Source organism: Telopea speciosissima, chromosome 8, assembly GCF_018873765.1.
Source record: "Telopea speciosissima isolate NSW1024214 ecotype Mountain lineage chromosome 8, Tspe_v1, whole genome shotgun sequence".
NCBI lineage: Eukaryota > Viridiplantae > Streptophyta > Magnoliopsida > Proteales > Proteaceae > Telopea > Telopea speciosissima.
The window spans coordinates 9,146,321-9,168,545 of NC_057923.1; the positions used below are offsets into that span (position 1 = coordinate 9,146,321).

The window sequence follows — 22,225 nt, forward strand, 5'->3', positions numbered from 1 at the left end:
CAGAATTCGGCTTCAGCACTGGACCTTGCCACAACATTTTGTTTTTTACTTTGCCACGTGACAAGGTTACCTACTACAAAGGTACAATAACCTGAAGTGGATTTCCTGTCAAGTTTACCACCCCAGCCAGCATCTGTGTAAGCCTTAATACGAAGATGATCATGCGGAGATAGGAGAATCCCTTTTCTTGGAGCTGACTTCAAGTAGTGGAGAATACGAAGAACAACAGCTATATGAGTGGAGTGGGGATCATGCATGAACTGACTGACCAAGCTTACTGCAAATGCAATATCCGGTCTAGTGTGGGAGAGAGAAATTAATTTTCCCACCAACCGTTGATATCGTCCCTTATCAACCAGATCACCATCCTTCTTTGCAGACGAGTAGTAGCTTCCAAAGGAGTGTCACATGGATGACATCCTAACAAACTAGTCTCTGTGAGTAGATCTAGAACATACATCCTTTGGGAGAGAAAAATGCCTTTCGGAGAACGGGCAACTTCAATCCCAAGGACGTACCTGAGCTATCCTAGATCTTTTATTTCAAATTCTCATCCCAAGAAGGTCTTCAGGTGAGAAACTTCATCTGAATCATTACCAGTCATAAGTCATAACTATGTCATCGACATAGATTATAAGAAGAGTGACCTTATCCCCATTTCGCTTGATGAATAAGGTGTGATCAACATTGCTCTGTTTGTATCCTACAGAGATCATTGCTTTATGGAATCTACCAAACCAAGCCCTAGGAGATTGCTTCAGCCCATATAATGCTTGCTTCAGCCTGCAAACCTTCCCATGAGTCTTGTCATAAGAAAAACCTAGAGAAACCTCCATATAAACCTCCTCTTCTAGCTCTCCATGAAGGAATGCATTTCTTACGTCCAATTGCTGCAAATCCCAGTCTAGATTGACAGTATATGACAGCAAAACCCGAACGGTGTTTAACTTTGCAACCAGGGCAAACGTCTCCTAATAGTCAATCCCATAGGTCTAAGCAAAGCCCTTGGTCACAAGGCTGGCCTTATATCTGTCCACTGTTCCGTCTAGCTTCTGCTTGACAACAAACACCCATTTACAACCAACTGGTTTCTTGCCCGAAGGAATAACCAGCTCCCACGTCTCATTTTTGGATAAGGCTGTCATCTCTTCCATCATGGCTGCTTTCCACTTTGGATCTGCAATTGCCTCCTGCCATTTTTTAGGAATAGAAACAGAGGAAAGAGAGGACGCAAATGCACGATAGTAAGGAGACAAAGCATCATAGGATACAAAATTGAAGATGGGATGTTGGGTGCAAGACCTAATGCCTTTACGGGCAACAATAGGTAACTCAAGAGAAGGATACTTACCAGATAATGTAGTAAAGTCTGGATCTGGATCAAGTTCTGACGATTGGAGAAGTGGTACAGTAGTGGTAGTCTCAACTTGCTCTTTGTGCTTCTAAGTATAGACTTTAACAGGAATCTGACTTACTGGTCTACCCTCCCCCTAAATAGGAATCATACTGGAGACTGAGGTTGGAGGTTCTGGAGAAGAAGGCTCCCTCTGAATAGGAGCCGGTGGTAGAAGAGCAGACACATCTTCGAAACCTGGATCATGCTCCCCCTGAAGAGGTGGCTGAGGATAATACGCTAGGGATTCGTGGAAGATAATATCTATGGTCACAAATGTACTCCGAGTAGGTATGGGTGGCGGAGTAGCCCAAAAAAATACACCGAATGCTCCGAGGATCAAACTTGCCATGAAGATGATGATTACGAGCATAGCAAACACAACCAAAAATTTTTGGGGGAACCACAAAAGAGGAAGAACCTTGAAGAAGGTCAACAGGGGCACGACCATCAAGTTCAAGGGTAGGCAGCGGTGAGGATAGCATCACTCTAATATGGAGAAAGAACCTGCCGTGCAAACATAATTGCCCGAGCCACCTCTAGAAGGTGCCCATTTTTTCTTTCAGCCACTCCATTCTGGGTCGGAGTGTCTACACAGCTGGTTTGATGAAGGATGCCATTTTCAGCCAAATAGTTTTGGAACTAACATTCCATGTATTCCCTGCCATTATCACTCCGCAGAGTTTTTAATGTGGCATTGAATTGGGTTTGAACCATACGATGAAATAGCTGAAAACATCGAAAAACCTCACTCTTGTGCTGCATCATATACACCTAAGTGGTCCTAGTAAAGCAGTTAATAAAGGAAACAAACCATCTATGTTCAGAAATAGAAACACAACGGGCAGGGCCCCACACATCAGTATGAACTAAAGCAAAGGGAGAAGTACTTTTATTTAATGGAGAGTAAGTGGAACGAGTCTATTTAGCCAAAACATAAACCTCACATAAAAACTCATCCCTATTACAATCTTTAACTAACTGAGGAAACAAAAAGGCTAAAGTTCGAAGAGGAGGGTGACCAAGCCGACAATGCCATAGATGGAGATCCAAAGAAGTGACTGAATGTAACTGATGAACGTGGGAAGAAGCTGACGGTGGACAAGTCTGACCCGTGTCGAGTTTGTAGAGACCACCATGTACCTTACCACTCCCAATCGTGTGCCCTTTCACCAAATCCCATGGTTCAAAATTTCGTGATATATTGTCGAAAATTTCGGTAATTTCGACACTATCGAGACGAGATGGGCTTCCGAAATGAAAAAAGTTCAAATTTCGTAGAAATTTCGGTAAATTTCGTAGAAATACTGTGTATTGAGTCCCATATTTCGGTATATTTCTTAGAAATACTTTGTGTATTGATTATTGAACTATTAACTATTATGGAGTTTATGAGTTATGACTTATGAACTTATACACTTATGACTTTATGAGTTTAAACTTTAAAGTTTAAACTAAAGGTTACATTTGACTTTATTTTTGTTTCATTGCTTTGTTTAAATTTCTTGTTATGTCTTTTAGTACTTAAACAATGTGTATTTAACTATTTATACATCAGGGTCAGCGACCGTATACTGTCAATCAAGGGTGCAAACCCAAAATAACACTTTGAGTTAATTTTTTTGCAATATGAAGGTTTAAATGTGTTTATTTAGCTTAAATAAGGGTGTACATGAAGTATGAGGCCTTAATATGGCCAAAAACCCACCGAGATGGACTGCCGAAATATGGCAAAAAAAATACCATATTTCGGCGATATTTCGGTATATTTCGGCCATCTCGACAAGCCCGAGATACCGATATATCGCGAGATCTTAAATTATGCCAGATCCTGACACAATGAGAGGGAAAGAAAGTTATTTTGCAGTTTAAATCTTTGGTTAGACTACTAATGGAAAGAAGATTGGTAGGAAATGAAGGAACATGCAAAATAGAATTTAATGTAAGGGTAGAAGAGCAACAAATGGAACCCTTTCCATTAATAGGAGAAAGAGAACCATTAGCTACTTGAACACTATCTTTACCAGAAGAGGGAGAATACTGGTGAAAAACATGGGAAGAACTAGTCATGTGGTCAGTGACACCAGAGTCTATAATCCAGGGGACACAGTCAGCTGATGCACAATAACTACCGATTGGAATACCTGAGGCAAAGTGAGAACCAGAAGGGGCAACAGGTGCAGATGTCGTAGTAGGTGTAGTGGAAGAGGCTTATAGCATGCGATGGAAAGCCAGGAGTTCATCCTGAGTAAACCCAATGTCGGTAGAGGGGGTAGCAGTAGCAGCAGAAGATTCAGTAAGATTTGCCTTGGGTTTGGACTTCACACGGCCCCGTTTCACCTCAAAATCAGCAGGCTTCCCATGTAACTTCCAACATTGAGCCTTGGTGTGATAGGGTTTGTTGCAATGTTCACACTTGACAGGCTCCTTGGAGGCAGCATTACCACCATCAATAATGGTAATGGGAGTGGGGCTGGAAGTTGTCTGTAGGGCAGACCGATCAGCAGTAGGAGTATACAACATAGCAGCCCGACGAGTCTCCTCTGTATGAACCAAAGCAAATGACTGCTCTAATGTAGGGAAGGGAGAGCGGCTAAGCGCTTGCACTCGAATAGGGTCATATGCCACATTCAGACATGCCAGGAAGTCGTATACACAGATTTTGTCGACGTGTTTACGATAGGCAGCAATATCAGTAGGCATAGAGGGCTGATGGTCCGAGTAATGATCCAATTGCTGCCACAAGCTTTTGAGGACAGCATAGTACGCAGATACGGACAGATCCTTCTGAGTGGTGTCATGGGCCTTCTTGCGAATCTCATACACCTGACCATCATTCCCAACACGTCCATAAGTCTCCTTGGCAGCACTCCAGATTTGATGTGCTGTTTCCAGAAGTAAAAAATTGTCAGACAGATCTGGTTGCATAGAGTGGATCAAATAAGACATCACCATAGCATCATGAGACATCCACTTCTCTTGCGGAGAACCAGGTTCAGCTAGCATGGGGTTAGTCCCAAGGATATGGCCAGGAAGCCCACGACCAGCAATGGTCAAATAGGTAGTCCGAGACCACTTGAGATAATTTGTGCCATCGAATTTGATAGGAGCAGCAAGGGGAAGAAATTATGTCCAGGGCTGTACATCTAGCCCAGAGGTTACAGAAGAGGAGTCTGAGCCTATCATTGGGGCAGCCAAACAATGAAGAGAGCAAGCAAGGACCCGATGCAGTCAGCCAAGAAGAATCAAAAAACCTTGAGATCGATATAGGGAGAAATCGATCTCAAGACAAGGAAATCTAGAATCTCCAAAAACTTGCAGAATCCTCCGAAAAAGACAGCAACAACAAGCTGCCCTAACCCAAAAATCGATAGGTGTTTGGGTTTTAGAAAACCCTGAAAGTGAGGATTTGAGGTTAGGGATCTTCAAAAAGGAATGGGAAAGGTCAATAGAAGCTGATTAAGGTTGCAGAAGAAGCTCCAATCAGGGGAAGATCAACCTACAAAGTGATAGAGGCTTGATCTTCAAAAAAATTGGACAGCTTCAATATCGCAAAAAGGAAAGGGCAGCAACTATCGGGTAAAGGTAGGGTTTATGACATGGAGAAAAAGAGGTAGGTTTGAGGGCAGCAACTAGATCATAAGATCACCTCATTAGTGCTGCCCTAAAGTGAAGGAGAGGAACCAATAAGAAGAGGAGAGAAGAGATCGAAGGAAAGAGGAGAGAAGGGAAAAACGATGGAAGCAGGTGAGGGTTTTGGAAACTTAGATCAGAGTAGGGTTTAGCTCTGATACCATGTTAGCAAAACAGAAAGTAGGAGAATGGCTTGAGTGAATGAATTGTTCACTCAGCCCCTTTCATTTATAGCTTTCAATAAGAGGGCAGAATAACAAATATGTCCATGTATTGCCGACTATGCTAGTTACCGAGAATAAACAAAGAAAAAAACCAAAAATACCCTTATCGGGTTACACAACTCAACAAGCTCGTTCAAAAGCCCCATCAAAACCTTAGAATGCTAGCATTAGTGAAGGCAGTAACCACTGGATAACAAGTAATCTATTGTCGGAGACTCAGTATCCTATCATGAGAGTCTATTCAAAGAAAAATAATGGTAACAAACCTTTGATCGAGATTGGACCAAAGTGAACGATTCTTCTGGAACACCAATGAGAGTTTCAAAATAAAATTTGACTGAAGACATTTCTGAGGCTGCCAGAGACCAAATATGAAACCCTTTTATCCTTTTCCCCCACAATGTTGGTGGCTTGATTCAGAAATGTCCACGTGCTGAACCTTTTTTTGAATTTCCAGGTCATTTAGATGTGGCTGAGATTGAATCCAAGGCCTAAATGTGCTGTGGAGCTCCAAGCAACCTGCCACTTTTGCCTCTTACTGGATGCAATGTGGAAAAGAACCCAAATACCTCCATGATACGTCATCCATACACCTAGCTTCTCACTAGACGCTGAACAGTTTTTTTTTGAACTTCCAGGTCATTAAGATTTGGCTGAAGGTTAAATCCAAGACCTAAACTCACTGTTGTTGCAGAGTTTCCTTGGCAGCAGCTTGAGTGATTGTAAAAACTTGAATAAAAATCAGAACTTGAAAGAAAATCTTCAAAGGAACCACCTGAGCTTCACACTGCAAGGTATCGATTGGATGAAACACCAATCTCACCAACGAACCACCCAGGCTTCCTACCGCAAGGTGTCAATCGGATCAAACACCGATCCCACCAGCAAGCACAAGCCAAAAATCTTCAATGTAGAAGAAGGGCAGCAAAAGCTTTTCATTGATATCAAAATTCGTGTTCAATACTTGCCCCCCTTACAACCTTATATAAAAGACTCAAAAATAGGCTCCTACACTAAAATGGAAAGGCCTAACCCAATCCTCAACCTATTAGGTAAGCTAAACTGACTAGGAAAGTGAAATAACAAAGGAAATAGACTCAAAACAGGACTGGACTTATAGAATACTAATCCAGCTCCACTCAAGGTACTAAAACTCAGGTCTCGATACCAACTCGGCCCTTGGAAAAACCGAGTCGAGTCGAGATCTCACCGAGTTGGTGCATTTTTTTTTTTTTTCTGACTTGAAGCCTCAACTTGGTGGGTTTTAGACCTAGTTTGGGTCTGAAGCTTGGTATTCAGCCTATTTTAGGCCATTTAAACACAATGACACTATCAGATTTTGCAAAAACAAAGTCCAAATATGAGTTTCAATTCGGACCATAGGTTGGTAGACGATGATGTACTAAAATACCCTACTCTACACATAATTTAGTAATAGAAAGCAAGCAAAACATTCAATTAATAGCTAAACAACTTAAATAAGAATTAGAAATGTTAAAGTGATACATCAAACTGTTTAACAGTGTTACAACTATCATCACCTAAAATGACTTTGAATCAAGTATTCAGTCCCCGCTAGTGTCACATAGTCTTCCCATGACATAGTGTTGCTGTAATGTTGCATATAGTGCTCCACAATAAGCATATAAGAGTTCTGTCGAGTTAGGTAAGTAAATACATAGTAGATGGGTCATTTCCATGGGTCAACCCAAGATCTCGCCGAGATATGTCGAGTTCTGTCGAGTTAGGTAAGTAAATACATAGTAGAAGGGTCATTTCCATGGGTCAACCCGAGATCCGAGATCTTGGCGAGATATTGCACTTTTATGTACCGTATGCCATCTCAACTCGGTTTCTCAGAAAACCGCGAAACTCGCCAAGATCTCGCCGAGTCGAGACGAGTTTTGAACTATGGCTCCATTAAAACACTTACTGGCAACTTAAATTGAATCACATAGAACCAGTTCAATTGAACTGACCCAAAACAACTTAAAAATAACTAAGTAAAGAAATAAACTAACTAATCCCGTATGCAACCTTATTACCCATACTTTAGGCCCATAAAAGTGGCCTATGACATTGAAAACCCATGGGATCAAAGGCCCAACATGTATACAACCCAATTCTAGACTTATTCCTAAGCAAAGAAACCTATTTTGGTGATAAATCTGCATCAACTCCCCCCAACTTGAAAAAATTCGTCCTCGAATGTTGTAGTGATGAGGGGGAAACAACATGTGACTAGCAGCTTCAACCATTCCCAAACGAAACTCTGGTGATGCAGGGACATTAAAAATAAAGTCTTCAACCTGTGAGTTTTCTCTTCAAAGTAGTGAGGTGCAATCACAAACTCAATAAATTCTCCAATGGTAGGAATAGTATCAGGGGTGCTGACAGCTTTATATGGAGTGTACGCAAAGTCTTCCTTAATCACAACCTCAGCTGGTACTACAGCTTTAATTGTGTCTTCATGAACCTCTGTGATGCAGTCCTCAGCTTTGATAACCTTTTCATCAAAGACTTGAGGCACAAGCTCTACATCTTTAAGAACAACATTATGAATGTCAATGACTTCTTGTAGAGTCCTCTCGACCACTACCTCATCTTCCACTGTTTCAGCTCTATCTACTTTGATCTCTTTAGCAATGTCTTCTACCAGTTGACCTTCCATCTTTGAAGTTTCAAGCACTGCCTCTTCTTTATTATCACAGTTCATTGTGATAGCTTCAGCTGTATCTTCAACTTCAAGCTCCTTTTCCTTAAATGCTTCCTTCGTTTCTGCCTTTAATGGTGCAAAGTTGAGTTGAGTCCGTGTTCTAACATTAGTGGTGCTTGACTTCCAATAATCCTCATTTTGTGAACTTAATTCCATTGATGGTTGCTTCAAGTTGTTTTCACTTCTGAAAGTCTTTTGGTAGTAACCTAGTCGAAGGGCAAGTTTCCTTGGGATATTCTTTGGTAGGTACTTGTTCTTCAACTCGTGCTTCATCTCTTCCAAAGTCCTAGGTTCACACCTTCTACCTTTAAGCCTCTCTTTATGGAATGTCTACCATTCTTCAGCACGACTAGTCAATCGTAAGCAAACAAAGTGAAGCTTCCTTGCCTCAAGTCGTTCCATACCAGTCAAAATATTCATCTAAAGAATCTAACCAATCAAGGAATAGGTATTGGTCTATCTGTCCATCAAAGTACAGAACTTTGGGCTTCACCTTCTTTGTGGTAATACCAATCCTTCTCTGTGGACCTCTATCCATGAATCTCTGAGTACGGTTGCCTGTTGTAGACTGTGTCAGATGTTTTGCCTCACCTTTCAGAGGTGCATAACTACCTTGTGTAGGGGTAGCAATCCGGTTCTCCTTTGTTTTCATCTAATCAAGCAATTGTTGGAACATCTCCAATACCCTAGTCATAGGATCATGTGGGTATGGAGTTCTTGAACTTTTCTTTGCCATAGCTCTGATACCAATTAATGTAAGATTAGAACCGTGATAGGTCTAATCCCAGGTAGGATCAAATAGAAAAACACCCCCAATAAACAAGAAATCATACGAGGGAACCAAGAGAACAATGGGAACTAAATCATATGAGGAAACCAAGAAAATAATGGGAACCCAAATATATTAGATTAGGTCTGGGAGTAATAAATCATAGATTTTGTTACCAGAAGAATTACCACCAACCTCAACCATAGAGTCAATTTCATCATCAGTCCACTCATCCAATGTCACAAACAAAACCTTTGAAATGTGTTCCGATAGTTGATGAAGAGAACCTTGAGATCAGATTGCTTGACTGTAGAACAGTAACGGAGAAAACAAAGTAACCAAAATGAACCACCCGGGCTTCCCACCACAAGGTGTCAATCGGATCAAACACTGATCCCACCAATCTTGATACACAAGACAAAGATCTTCAATGGAGAAGAAGGGCAGCAAAAACTTTTCATTAATATCAGAATTCGTGTTCAATACTTGCCCCCCTTATAACCATATATAAAAGACTCAAAAATAAACTCTTACACTAAAAAGGAAAGGCCTAACCCAATCCTTAACCTATTAGATAGCCTAAACTGACTAGGAAAGTGAAATAACAAAGGAAACAGATTCAAAACAGGACTGGACTTATAGAATACTAATCCAGTTCCACTAAAACACTTACTAGCAACTTAAATTGAACCACATAGAACCAATTCAATTGAACTAACCCAAAACAACTTAAAAATAACTAAGTAAAGAAATAAACTAACTAATCCCGTATGCAACCTTATTAACCATACTTTAGGCCCATAAAAGTGGTCTATTACATTGAAAACCCATGGGATCAAAGGCCCATCATGTATACAACCAACCCTAGACTTATTCCTAAGCAAAGAAGTCCAGTTGGTGATAAATCTACATCATTTCTCTTCTAGGATTTTGGCTTGGCTCCTTGCTCGTTGTTGGCCCAAAAACAAATAAATCTTGCCTTTTCAGCATGAGTGGATTTGGGTGGATATGACATTTGGAGGATCCTCAGTTTGTGACCTTGTGGGCAAGCTTGCTTTTGGTGCTACAATTTATCATATTTGGTTGGAGCATAACGTCAGAAGATGGACTCCCAATTCCAGATCATTCCAGCAAATTTGGGACTCCATCTCCTTTGACATCAGAAACAAATTGTCTATGGTCCCTTTTAGATGTGTAGACTCCCCAAGAAATACGTTAGTTGTAGCCTCTTGGAATCTCCCCCACTCTTTTTAATGTGGGTGTGACGTTGTTTTGGTTTTTGGTTCCCGGGGGGGGGGGAATGGTTTCTTCTTTCTTTGTTAATGAATTTTTTTTTTTTTTGGATGAATAAGAATTTCATTACCAAAGGACAGAAAAGGAGGGGGAGGGAGCACAAAGTCCTACCAAAAGGCCAAGACAAGCAAAAAAGGGGATGAACCCCAACAAAATCAGCGAACTAAAGAAAAAGAAAATTCAAGGACTTCAGGAGACAACCAAATCCAACCTCAACGGAGACATTCTATCCTAAATCCAAAGGCTCATGGCATAGGGCGTGGTCTCTAATGTCCGAGCTCAGAGGCAAAATCTTATCCAGACAAGACAAGGCGTAGGCGATGTAGGGACGGGTTTTTGGGAAAGGAGGGGAGTTGGGGTTACGACGACGAAAGACTCTAAGGGCCGGGCGGGCATACGACTGGGTCAAAGAGGGGGTTAACTTGATTTTGGAGTTTAGGCCCAAACAAGGGTGGGCTGGGAGGGATGGGTTAGAGCGGGCTGTAGGCAAAGAGGATCTGGCCCATGAGGCCCATCAGGGACACTCACAGGGATATCGTTAGAGGAGTTAATGAAAGAGGATTGGGAGGTGGGCCGGGCTAGAGGGGGAGTAGGAACCACAGGGATTGCATTAGAGGGATTTACCAAAGGGGTTACGGTAGGAGAGGAGAGGATGGGGAGAAAGAGGATCAATGGCGCAAAAACGACTTAGAAAGACCTTTGAGAAAGTGGGTAATCCCCAGGTTCGATGGGGCTAGCCTGGGAGAAGTCAAAGGAGAAACTACAGGCACTGAGGAAGGGGAAGGGGAGGGGGCTTGAACAGTCTGAAGAGGAACAGAGGAGACTGGCAGAGGATGGCGACGGGTCAATTGGGAGGGGACATGAGGAACAAAGATCAAATCATCGGGAGATGGGATAGCAGAATCATCGCCGAGACTAGAGGACAAGAGAATGGCGAATCGGTTTGGACCAGCGGTAGCTGATAAAGGGACCGACGGACTAGAGGGAGGAGGACCTCGGGGAGAGCCTGAAGCCGAGAGATCTTTGCGATTGGATCGGCGGCATCTGCTTCTTCTCCGGCCACGGCTAGTACCACGGGAAGTAGGGTCTGCCGGAGTGATCGAAAGTAAGGGATAAATAGAGTGGCCAGAGCCTTTTGCCGCAAGGGCCATCGACATAAGCGATAAAGGATCGACTTCGCACACAGCAGTACAAGCAAGGGCCTTAGGAGTACACGCTTGGGTAGGATGTCCAAACGCTTTGCAAACAAAACACTGGGCTGGAAGCCTTTTGTAGTGTATCTTCTGATGGAAAAAGAAACCTTCCTCATCCACGACAGTGACTGAAGATGGAGGAAGAGCATCGACAAAGACCTCAACGCAGATCCGAGCAAACGACAACCTATCTATCTTTTTGGTTCTCTTATCAGAGTAAAGGGCTTTGCCGACGATTGAGCCAATGATGCTAAGGTCCTTTTCACACCAGAAATGGAGAGGAAGACCTGGTAGCGTGATCCACAGAGGAATGGAATGGAAATCGACCTTGTTGAGTTGCAGATGGTGATCCCATTGTCATAGGAAGATAGGATTTTTCCCCACATGCTAAGGGCCACCCTCAAGGGCTTTCAGTTTATCATCTTCTTCAGAGAATTTGAAAACGAAAACTCCATTTTCTAGAAGGTAAGTATCCATGGTCCCTTTGGATAACCATTGCTTTGTAAGAGACGACTTCACAATATTGATGGGAGGTCTATGTTAGCTTTTAGGGTGGAAGAAGGAGAAGAGAAGAAAGAGATAGAGAGTGCTCCACGGTTTTGGTTTGGTGTGTTATGTCTCAAAACAAGAGACTAACATGTTTATATTGAAAAGAATAAGTAATTACACATAGGCCCTTGGCCTCATACAAATGACAAAAAGAATACACAACAGAGGGGTTATGTACATATATACCCCTGATACAACTATTCACTATTCTTAACACTCCCCCTCAAGCTAGGTGGTATATGTCATACATACCCAGCTTGTCTAACATAAAACTAAAGTAATTAGAGCCAAGTCCTTTGGTGAAGATATCTGCCACTTGTTCATTTGTCTTCACAAAAGGAGTACAAATAGCCTTAGAGTCTATCTTCTCCTTGATAAAGTGTCTGTCAACCTCAACATGCTTTGTCCTGTCATGTTGAACTGGGTTGTGAGCAATACTAATGGTTGCCTTGTTATCGCAATGTAGACTCATAGGTCAGTCGTCTCAAATCCTAATTCTTGGACAAGTTTCTTCAACCACAAGATTTCACACACACCATGAGCTATGGCTCTAAACTCTGCTTCAGCACTTGACCTAGCTACCACAGGTTGCTTCTTACTTCTCCAGGTGACTAAATTTCCCGACAAAGGTACAAGATCCAGAGGTGGATCTTCTATCGAAATAGACCCGCCCAATCAAGCATCAGTATATACTTCAATTCTCAGTGACCATTCCTAGAGAAGAGAAGACCTTTTCGGGTATGACTTCAAATACCTGAGGATCATGTAAACTGCATCAAGATGTCCCATCTTGGGTGCATGCATAAACTGATTCACCACTCCAACAGCAGAGGTGATGTCAGGCCGGGTGAGTGAGAGGTAGATTAGCTTACCTACTAACCTCTGATACTTTTCAGCATCCACAAGAGGTTCACCACAATCTTCCCCTGGTTTGTGGTTCTGCTCAATAGGGGAGGAGATTGGTTTGCATCCTAAGTAGCCTGTTTCTGTAAGTAGATCAAGAACAAACTTCTTTTGGCAAACATTGATCCCTTACTTGGATCGTGAAACCTCAATCCCCAGAAAATACTTCAATAGACCGAGATCTTTGATCTCAAACTACCGAGCCAAATAAAGCTTAAGCTTTGAGATCTCAGCTTCACTGTTTCCTGTGACCACAATGTCATCAACATAAACAATGAGAGCCGTACTGGTGCTGTCCTTCCTTTGTATAAACAATGTGTGATCAGCTTGACTTTGAGTATATCCATTTTGCAGGATAGCTTGTCTGAACCTCTCAAACTAAGCCTTAGGAGACTGTTTGAGTCCATAGAGAGCCTTCCTAAGTCGATACACTTTCCCATTATCACTAGGATGCTTGAACCCAGGAGGAGAGTGCATATATACTTCTTCTTCTAGGTCACCATGTAAGAATGCATTCTTCACATCAAGTTGGTACAATGGCCAATCAAGATTTGCAGCCATTGAGAAAAGTACACGAATGGAGTTATGCTTGGCCACCGGAGCAAAGGTTTCCTGATAGTCAATACCATACACTTGTGTATAACCCTTGGCGACAAGTCTTGCCTTATACCTCTCCACAGTACCATCAGACTTGAACTTGACTGTAAATACCCATCTGCATCCAACAGGGATTCTCCCTTTAGGGAGTTCAACCAGATCCCAAGTGTGATTCTTCTCAAGTGCCAACATTTCTCTGTTCATTGCTTCTCTCCATTTGGGATCTGCCATAGCCTCTGCTACATTCTTGGGAATAAAGATGGATGAGATAGCCACAGTGAAGGCTATACCTGTAAGGGAGATAAAATCATAGGAAACAAACTTGGCAATGGGATTAGTGCATGCCCGAGTTCCCTTGCGGTGGGCAATAGGAAGATCTAAGTCTGAGAATGTAGAGGAAGGTATACCTGTCTCGATGGATGGAGGCTCAGGATGAGGAGACGAAGAAGGATTTTGGCAGGTCTTCTTTATAGGAAGCCATGAAGAAGGATTTCTCCTATCCTTCGTATACACCAGTAGCTCCCCCTGTTCTCTGTTCTCCTGTGCACTAGGAAGCTCCCCCTCAACAACAGTATCCACAGAAGGTTCCTCATCAACAACAATAGTATCCAAATAATTTTTCTTTCCCTTGTCAATCTGAAAAGGGGAAATAGGGACAAGAGAGGAGAAAGGAAATGACACAAACTCGGGAACCTCTTCACCCTCAACACCACCACCAAGAGAGGAACACTCCCCCTGAAGAGGTGATCGAAAATACGGAATGGTTTCAATGAAATGAACATCTTTGGAGAGAAGCCACCGACAAGTAGGAGGATAATAGCATTTATACCCCTTAGAGGTGGGGGAATACCCAAGAAAGATGCACTTGAGAGCCTTAGGATCCAATTTAGTGCGGGCAGATTTGCTAATATGTACATAGCAAATACACCCAAACACCCTTGGAGGGAGAGAAAAAGAAGAAGACCTTGAGGGGAGGACATCAAGAGGAACCCTGAAGTTCAAGACACTAGAGGGCATGTGATTAATAAGAAAGACAGCAGTGAGTAGGGCATCAGACCAAAAAGTTTTTGGAACATACATGATAAACCAAAGGGATCTAGCCACTTCAAGGAGATGGCGATTTTTCCTTTCAGCCACCCCATTTTGTTGGGGGGTATCAACACAGGCCACCTGATGAATAATGCCATGGTCAGAAAAAAAGGTTTCCAAACCACTATACACATACTCCCCACCTTTGTCAGAGCGGACAATTTGGATCCGAGTGTGAAATTGGGTAGACACTAACTCATAAAACTGTTTAAATGCAACATAGACATCACTCTTATGTTTCAAAAGGTAAACCCAAGTAACCTTAGAAATATCATCAATGAAAGAAACAAAGTAGCGGAAGCCACGCAAAGAAGTAACAGGGGAAGGCCCCCAAACATCAGTATGGATAAGATGAAAAGGTGAAGTAGATCTATTACCATTAGATGCATAAACTGTTTTACAACTTTTGGCAAATAGACAAGGTTCACAATGAAAAACATGAGTGACAGGAAAAGAAGTAAATAAATATGGCAACAGTTTCCTCATAACAGAAAAGGAAGGGTGCCCCAAACGACGATGCCAGAGCAAAATATCCTCCTGAGTACGTCCACCTTCTTGCCCACAAACATAAGACTAAGCTTGCACAACAGGGGAAGCACCAGTCTCCAAAACATACATGCCATTAGCTTCACGACCACTGCCAATCACCCTCCTCGTCACCAAATCCTGAAACAGACAATGGGTAGGAAAGAAGGTGACAAAGCAATTCAAAGATTTAGTCAATTGGCTAATTGAAATAAGGTTAGTGGCAAAGTTGGGAATATGAAAAATAGACTTCAAAGGTAAAAGTGGGGCGACCTGGATATCTCCCTTACCAGAAATAGAAGAGAAGGAACCATCAGCAATTTTTACCTTATCTTTTCTAAAACAAACAGAATAGGAATTATACAGCGGAGACCTACCAGTCATATGATCCGTGGCACCTGAGTCAATGACCCAAGGTGTGGTACCGGAGGAGGAGGCCTGCAGTACAGTGGAAGGAGGAGTAGCGGAGGAACCATCCAGATGAGCCACAATCCGGCGAAATGCAGCAATGTCTTCTTTGGAAAGAGAGGATTCATCAGATTCAACAACTCCAACATGAGCCTTAGGCCCCTTCTTCCGCTGCCCTCTCGGTCCTCCAGATGAACCAGCAGGGGGCTTCCCATGGAGATTCCAGCAAAAGTCCTTTGTATGCCCAGTCTTGCCACAATGGTCACATAAGAATCGGCCCTTCACAACCCCCTTATCAGCTCCCTTAGTGGAGTCCTGAGGGGTGGAAGAAACAAGAGTAGAGTGCTCAACAACAGTGGGAGCAGTCCCCATGGCACCCCTACGGGTCTCCTCACTCTGTAGATATCCACACACCTCCTCCAGTGAGGGAAGACTTGGGCGGCCAAGGATTTGCACCCTAAGAGGCTCAAAGTTAGAATTAAGGCCTCCAAGAAGAAATATGACCATCTCTTTCTCAAACAACCGGTGCACTTTGACCTCATCATCAGGGCATAACTGAAGGTCTCTATAGTGATCATACTCCTCCCACAGACCCACAACAAGACTGTAGTACTCAGAGATGCTTTTATCCCCCTGGCGCAGGCTAACAATCTGTTGGAGAAGTTGGTACACCTTTGTAGAGTCCCCAACTCGATCAAAAATACGAGCCACACTGTCCCAAATGTCCTTGGCAGTTTCCTTGCCCATAAATTTTCTTCCAATCTCAGGCTTCATGGAGAAAAGAAGCCAGGCCATCACAAGAGAGTTCTCAGTGTCCCATTTGGAGTACCCTTGCTCGGTAGGGAGGGGGGCCTTGATGCTACCATTGATGTAGCCTATCTTCCCCCTACACTGAAGAATCAATTTCATGGAGCGGGACCAATCCAAATAGTTTTGGCTCTCAAGTTTGGCAATAGGAAGTTGGATATTGGGGCTCTCGAAGGAAGAGGAGTGAGGTGGAGCTGTTTCCACAAGGGGTAAGGATGTTTCAACATTTTTCTCACCCATAGTGAAGCTGAAATCAATCACTTAGGCTAGGGTAACAGCAGTACTTCAAGCAAACAGAAATTGCGCAAAACAGTAGGCACAAACAGGGCAGAAATATGGCCAAAAACAGCTTAAAACACTTATAAATCTTCAGAAATTGTTCAAACAGCAGCGGAGTAAAGATGAGTATTGTTCCTTACCAAAAAACGATGCAAATAGACCATAAACAATGGTCAAACAAAGACCTATTGAAGACCACAGAGCCAAACCAGACTCTAGCTGGCAGAAATTCAGGGCAGAACAGCAACCACGAAATCTTTGTGGATTGAATGGAAGCTTGCAAACAGCTTAATAGAAGTAAAGGGAATCAAAGAGGACTCCCAAACGAAACTAGAGCACTAAGAAGCACTCCATTCGGATTCCAAACCAAAGAGAAACAGCTTGGAGAAGATAACCTAACCTGACCTTGGAAAGCAGCAGCAACTTGGACCTTCTTCACTCCAGTCTTCCTTCAAACAGATACCATGTTAGCTTTAGGTGGAAGAAGGAGAAGAGAAGAAAGAGATAGAGAGTGCTCCACGGTTTTGGTTTGGTGTGTTATGTCTCAAAACAAGAGACTAACATGTTTATATTGAAATGAATAAGTAATTACACATAGGCCGTTGGCCTCATACAAATGACAAAAAGAATACACAACAGAGGGGTTATGTACATATATACCCCTGATACAACTATTCACTATTCTTAACAGTCTGCTCCCAAGGAAGTGTCCTACCAAGCAGTGCATCCATTTAGTGATTTCAGAATCTAGAAGCCCAGACGGGCGGAGGCCAACAAATTTGTTACCAATAATGGTAGATGGGACAAAGTGGAGAGGGTAAACCTCCCTAGCAGAGGAAAGGGCAGGCGTGAAAAGAGAGTTCCAGGTTTTCACATTGGAGTCAGGGAGGGAGGGGGGAGAGTTGGAGGGGTGGGGGAGTGGGGGGAGGGAGGTCAAACATGGCGGAGGGGCACCCCAAAAAAAAAAATTGGCTAATGTTGATCGGTGGATCTTCCACCTATTTTCCCGTACATATTTAGCTGCAATAATGGTTCTCCTTAGGCTTTGATTTACCCTGTCTTTCCACTTTCGATCACACCCCTCCGTGCATTTGTCCTACTTACCATCATATGAAAAATTGCTCTGTTCCAACCTGTCTGCCACTGTATCCGTTAATGTGGACCAAGATAATCCAGGAATAGTAGCAATCAATCATTATAGAATGGAACAAAGAATATGCAAATTGGACTCTGGAGGTGTGTACCAAGCAAGATTAGTAAACTGGGTGGAATTTTTTTATTCCCTGTCAAACTTGGGGTTTATCTTTCTTACGTACGGGTTCTCATCTCCGGGAAAAATCAAAGATGTTTCAGAATAGTTCTCAAGTCACTTAAACCATGTCCTTCTTCACTTACATATTTCTTTCATTACTTACCCCCACAGCTTTCTTCTTTTTTTTTTTTTTTTTTTTGGGGGGGGGGGGGGTGTTGGTTTGGGTCACCTGGGTGACTATACCAATGTTTTTCAATTGCAAATCAGCCTTAAATATGTTGGATTGGAGAATGTCTTCAAATATGAACAGTGTTATATATTTTTCTAAGTGATTCTGAGCTAGAAAGTCTGGATGCTTTGCAGGTTACTAGCCTGGTCAAGAAAGGTGCAAAGAAGATAACCCTTAGCATAGGAGATGGTGCTAATGATGTGAGCATGATTCAAGCTGCTCATGTTGGTGTTGGAATAAGTGGGTTGGAAGGAATGCAAGCAGTAATGGCTAGTGATTTTGCAATCGCACAGTTTAGCTACCTTACAGATTTACTTCTCGTGCATGGTCGATGGTCATATCTCAGAATATGCAAGGTTTGATTTCCCTATGTTATTCCAAACTACAAAAGTCCTGTTGAAAGCTGTTTAAGTAGTCACATACTTTCTGTTCTTATTACTTGCAGGTGGTGACATACTTCTTCTACAAGAATCTTACTTTTACTTTGACTCAATTTTGGTTCACCTTCCAAGCTGGATTTTCTGGTCAAAGATTCTATGATGATTGGTTCCAATCTTTGTTCAATGTTATTTTTACAGCTTTACCTGTGATCATTCTTGGACTGTTTGACAAGGTATAGCAGTCATTTTCTAAATGTGCACTTAATCTTTGAGTATATGTCATTAAACTTGAAGCTACTTCCATTTAGTTTGGATTGATGGTATGATCCTAATTATTTGCAACTGTTCATGGAGGAATTTTTTATTTCTATAATTCATGAAATAGTACATATTGCAACTGGAGTATCAATATTGTTGTAATATTAATTTTGCTAAGTAGACAACCTTTGTTCACTAAATATTTGAATAAAAAGTAATTAGTGATTGATTTATCCTTTCTCTTGCCAGGATGTCAGTGCATCTCTTTCCAAGAAATATCCCGAGTTGTACAAGGAGGGAATAAGAAATGCCTTCTTCAAATGGAGAGTTGTCGGGGTGTGGGCTTTCTTTTCTGTCTACCAGTCGCTGATCTTCTATTATTTTGTGACTGCTTCCAGTCGTAATGGTCACAATTGGTCAGGCAGGATTTTTGGTTTATGGGATGTCAGCACCATGGCTTTCACTTGCGTTGTAGTAACTGTCAATGTGCGTCTTCTTATGGCCTGTAATTCTATCACCAGATGGCACTATATTAGCATTGGAGGAAGCATTTTAGCTTGGTTTGTGTTTATCTTTATCTATTCTGCAATTATGACGCCACATGATAGACAGGTAAGTCATCTTTGACATGTTTCATTAAGTGCTTTTCTATGTAACAGTATGTTATAATTCACTATGTTCTCTGTTTTTCTTGCAGGAGAATGTATATTTCGTCATTTATGTCTTGATGAGTACATTCTATTTCTATTTCACACTTCTTCTTGTTCCCATCGTTGCACTTCTCGGTGACTTTGTTTACCAAGGGTGAGATTCAGAAAATGTCCTTTTTCCTGCACACATGCATATAATAATATTTAGAGAGGGGTTTCCTCCACCGATGGTGAAACGTTTTTCTTTTCAGGCTGATATTTCTTTAGGTTGAAATGCTGATCTAGTCATATATGTCCATTGGGTAGATAGGATATCCTCTGGGTTGGCTAAACTTAGCAGCACATCTCAATCATAGGTCCTATCATGTATTGGATTTTTTTCCTCATATCTTCAGCAGTGACTCCCAGAAAAATTTTACCTTTCAACAATTTTTCAGACCATTATTTTGGAGAGTCTCCTACTTGACACATAATTAGAGGGATGATGTGGACAATGTGTCCACAATGTTTGAGAGTGAACCAAAGTGTCATGTAGTAGATGTAGTCATGTAGGCACCGAAGACAGGAACCATTCCTTCACTGGCAGTGACAGAAACCTGCCTCCATATTTTCATTCAGTGTTATCCCGAGGAAGCCATACTCCTGAGTTGTATGTGTTGGACTCTTGAATACAGTGCCTGACATCTGTCTGTTGAGGTGAAGAAGAATTGGATAATTTTACCCTGTGTTGACTCTTGAAATCAAGTGTCCTGAAATGTGTCAGGTTCATGTTAACCCTACTTTCCAATATTGTTTTTGGTTGGAAATGGAACTTTTCAAAAATTAGATTGTTTGGATAGTTGTTTATTTTTAAGTAATTTTAGTTAGTGTATATGCGCCATCCACTATCCCAGCTCCTGATTTCTGAATATGCACAACACTGTATTCAATATTTGAGTAGACTAAAGTAATGACTCAACTTAGTAAGCCTCAACCACTCAGGTTCTGCTAGACAATCCTGTTTAACCAATCAACGTCATAGCTGCTAGTACACACTTACGCATTTATGACCACTTCACTCAGGTTGTCTATGACCTTTCCAATTTTTTTCCCTTGACATCTAATTTTCACAATGTCATCCTGACTGCTACGTTAATTGGTCATCTTCTTCAATCCTTATTACCTAGTGGTATTGCTCCTAGATTCCCTTGAATGCATTCATAGCCATGTTCATGTTTTCAAACTTTCCATTGTTGTGATGCTTCGGTTATTGATATTTACTGTTTAAAACATTTTCATCTATTTTCAGGATTCAGAGATGGTTCTTTCCCTATGACTATCAGATTGTTCAAGAAATTCACAGGGATGACCCAGATGACAGCAGCAGAGCAGAGTTGCTGGCGATTCCGAGCCGTTTAACACCGGATGAAGCGAGGAGTTACGCGATTGCTCTACTCCCTAGAGAAACGTCTAAACACACTGGCTTTGCTTTTGATTCACCTGGCTATGAGTCATTTTTCGCTTCACAGGCTGGTGTTTCTGCCCCACAGAAGGCCTGGGACGTGGCCCGTAGAGCCAGTATGCGAAAACAAACAAGGGCATCTAAAAAGAATTGAATTAGAAGAATGTAAATTTCTTTTTTTCTTTCATTTAATTACAAAATCTGTAAAAAAAAATAGCTGTGCCATATCTTAGTTTTTTTTTTTCTGTTAGGGGGGTGGGGGGGGGGGGGGGGGTTGCACTTTTTCATTTTTTGAATCCCTTCATTTTTGTTCATTCTTCACGTGTATAACTCATGAGGAATATAGAGATTTTAGTGGTCATCAGGATTACAATTTTAAATGTGGAATTTACCAGAGTTGATTATCTTCAATCAATACAACTTTTAATGTGGAATTTTACTTATGTGGGCTTTATTCTCAGTTCTTTGAAATCTTGAGTACCAATGCCCTTTTTTTTGTGAAATACCAGTGTCTTGTTTTCTCATGTAGTTTAGCACAAGTTAAGTGCAATCATCGAGTCATCACATAAACAAATACCCATACAGCCTACATGCACACATTGGCAATCAACCATTGTGAATTGTGATAGGCTATTAGATTTGACATGTGGCCTATCAAGGTTCTGTATTAACAGCTAAAATGACCAATGGCTTGGAGTTGATTATTTGAACAGGACCTACTACGCTCCACCCCATGGCAGGGCTACGCTCGCCCCCCCCCCCCCCCCTTCCCCTCCACAGGTATCACTTCCCCTAAACACTTGTCTCAATTTTAATGGTCCCAACTTGTTAGACTTGGGTTTTCACCCCAGTCAAAAGTTTACACTTTTTTTTTTGGGTAAATAGTCTATACACTCTTAAAACCGCGGAAAACCACTCATTATCTAGGGATGTGTTATGGAATGCGTATATATGATATAACCTCTTTTACTTAGCAAGATGTGTTTTAAAACCGTGAGGCCTACCTGCCAAAACGGGACAATATTATACCATTGATGGGGTCGGGTTTGTGGCTCTAATTTGGTATTAGAGCCACTGATGATTTTGATATGGATGTGTCTCCCACAATGGTGGTTGTAAAAGGTGCAGCTTTCTATATTTTACGAGGATGGTTCTTTATTTGTATAATGTATTCTAGTTTGTGCTAGCAACTGAGTATCTCTCATGTATATTCATGTAAAGTACTGACTATTTTTTAAGTGTTTATGTAAATGATTGTTCTCTCTTGATTAGGTCATCGGTGGTTGTCCTGCTTCTTTTAAGGCACAAGATCTGTTGGGATTGAAGCAATTAGCAGGGGACGTTCTGAGGTACTTTCTTCTATGGCCTAAGTTTATAATGGAACAGAACTATTTATTTAATGTTCAATTCATCTCAGGTCAGGGTAGAAAGAAAATAGGAGAAATTAAACAGTAGGAGAGAGGAGAGCTGATAGGGGAAAGATAAAATAAAGGGATAGATATAAAAGATGGGAGAAAAAATAGGGGGTTTGCTTTAGAGATAATTCTTGAGTCCTGGTTTGGGTGAGGAAGTCTTATTTCATCGCTTTAGAGTTATTTTTGGAAATCCCTTTCATTCTTCCACTAGGGATCCACGTC

The 22,225-nt window shown here is 41.7% G+C and overlaps 1 protein-coding gene across 2 annotated transcripts in view; it reads left to right on the forward strand.

Annotated features, from left to right (window-relative positions):
• LOC122671373 (phospholipid-transporting ATPase 3-like) overlaps positions 1–20,743 on the forward strand; it is a 91,157-nt gene extending 70,414 nt beyond the window's left edge. For both annotated transcript variants that reach the window (XM_043868542.1, XM_043868543.1), the window contains exons 23-27: positions 17,994–18,215; positions 18,305–18,472; positions 18,747–19,109; positions 19,195–19,301; positions 20,436–20,743. In XM_043868542.1, the coding sequence (XP_043724477.1) occupies positions 17,994–18,215; positions 18,305–18,472; positions 18,747–19,109; positions 19,195–19,301; positions 20,436–20,742 (1,167 nt within the window). In that variant the 3' untranslated portion in view covers position 20,743. The remainder of the gene's footprint in view (positions 1–17,993; positions 18,216–18,304; positions 18,473–18,746; positions 19,110–19,194; positions 19,302–20,435) is intronic.
• The last annotated feature ends 1,482 nt before the right edge of the window (positions 20,744–22,225 follow it).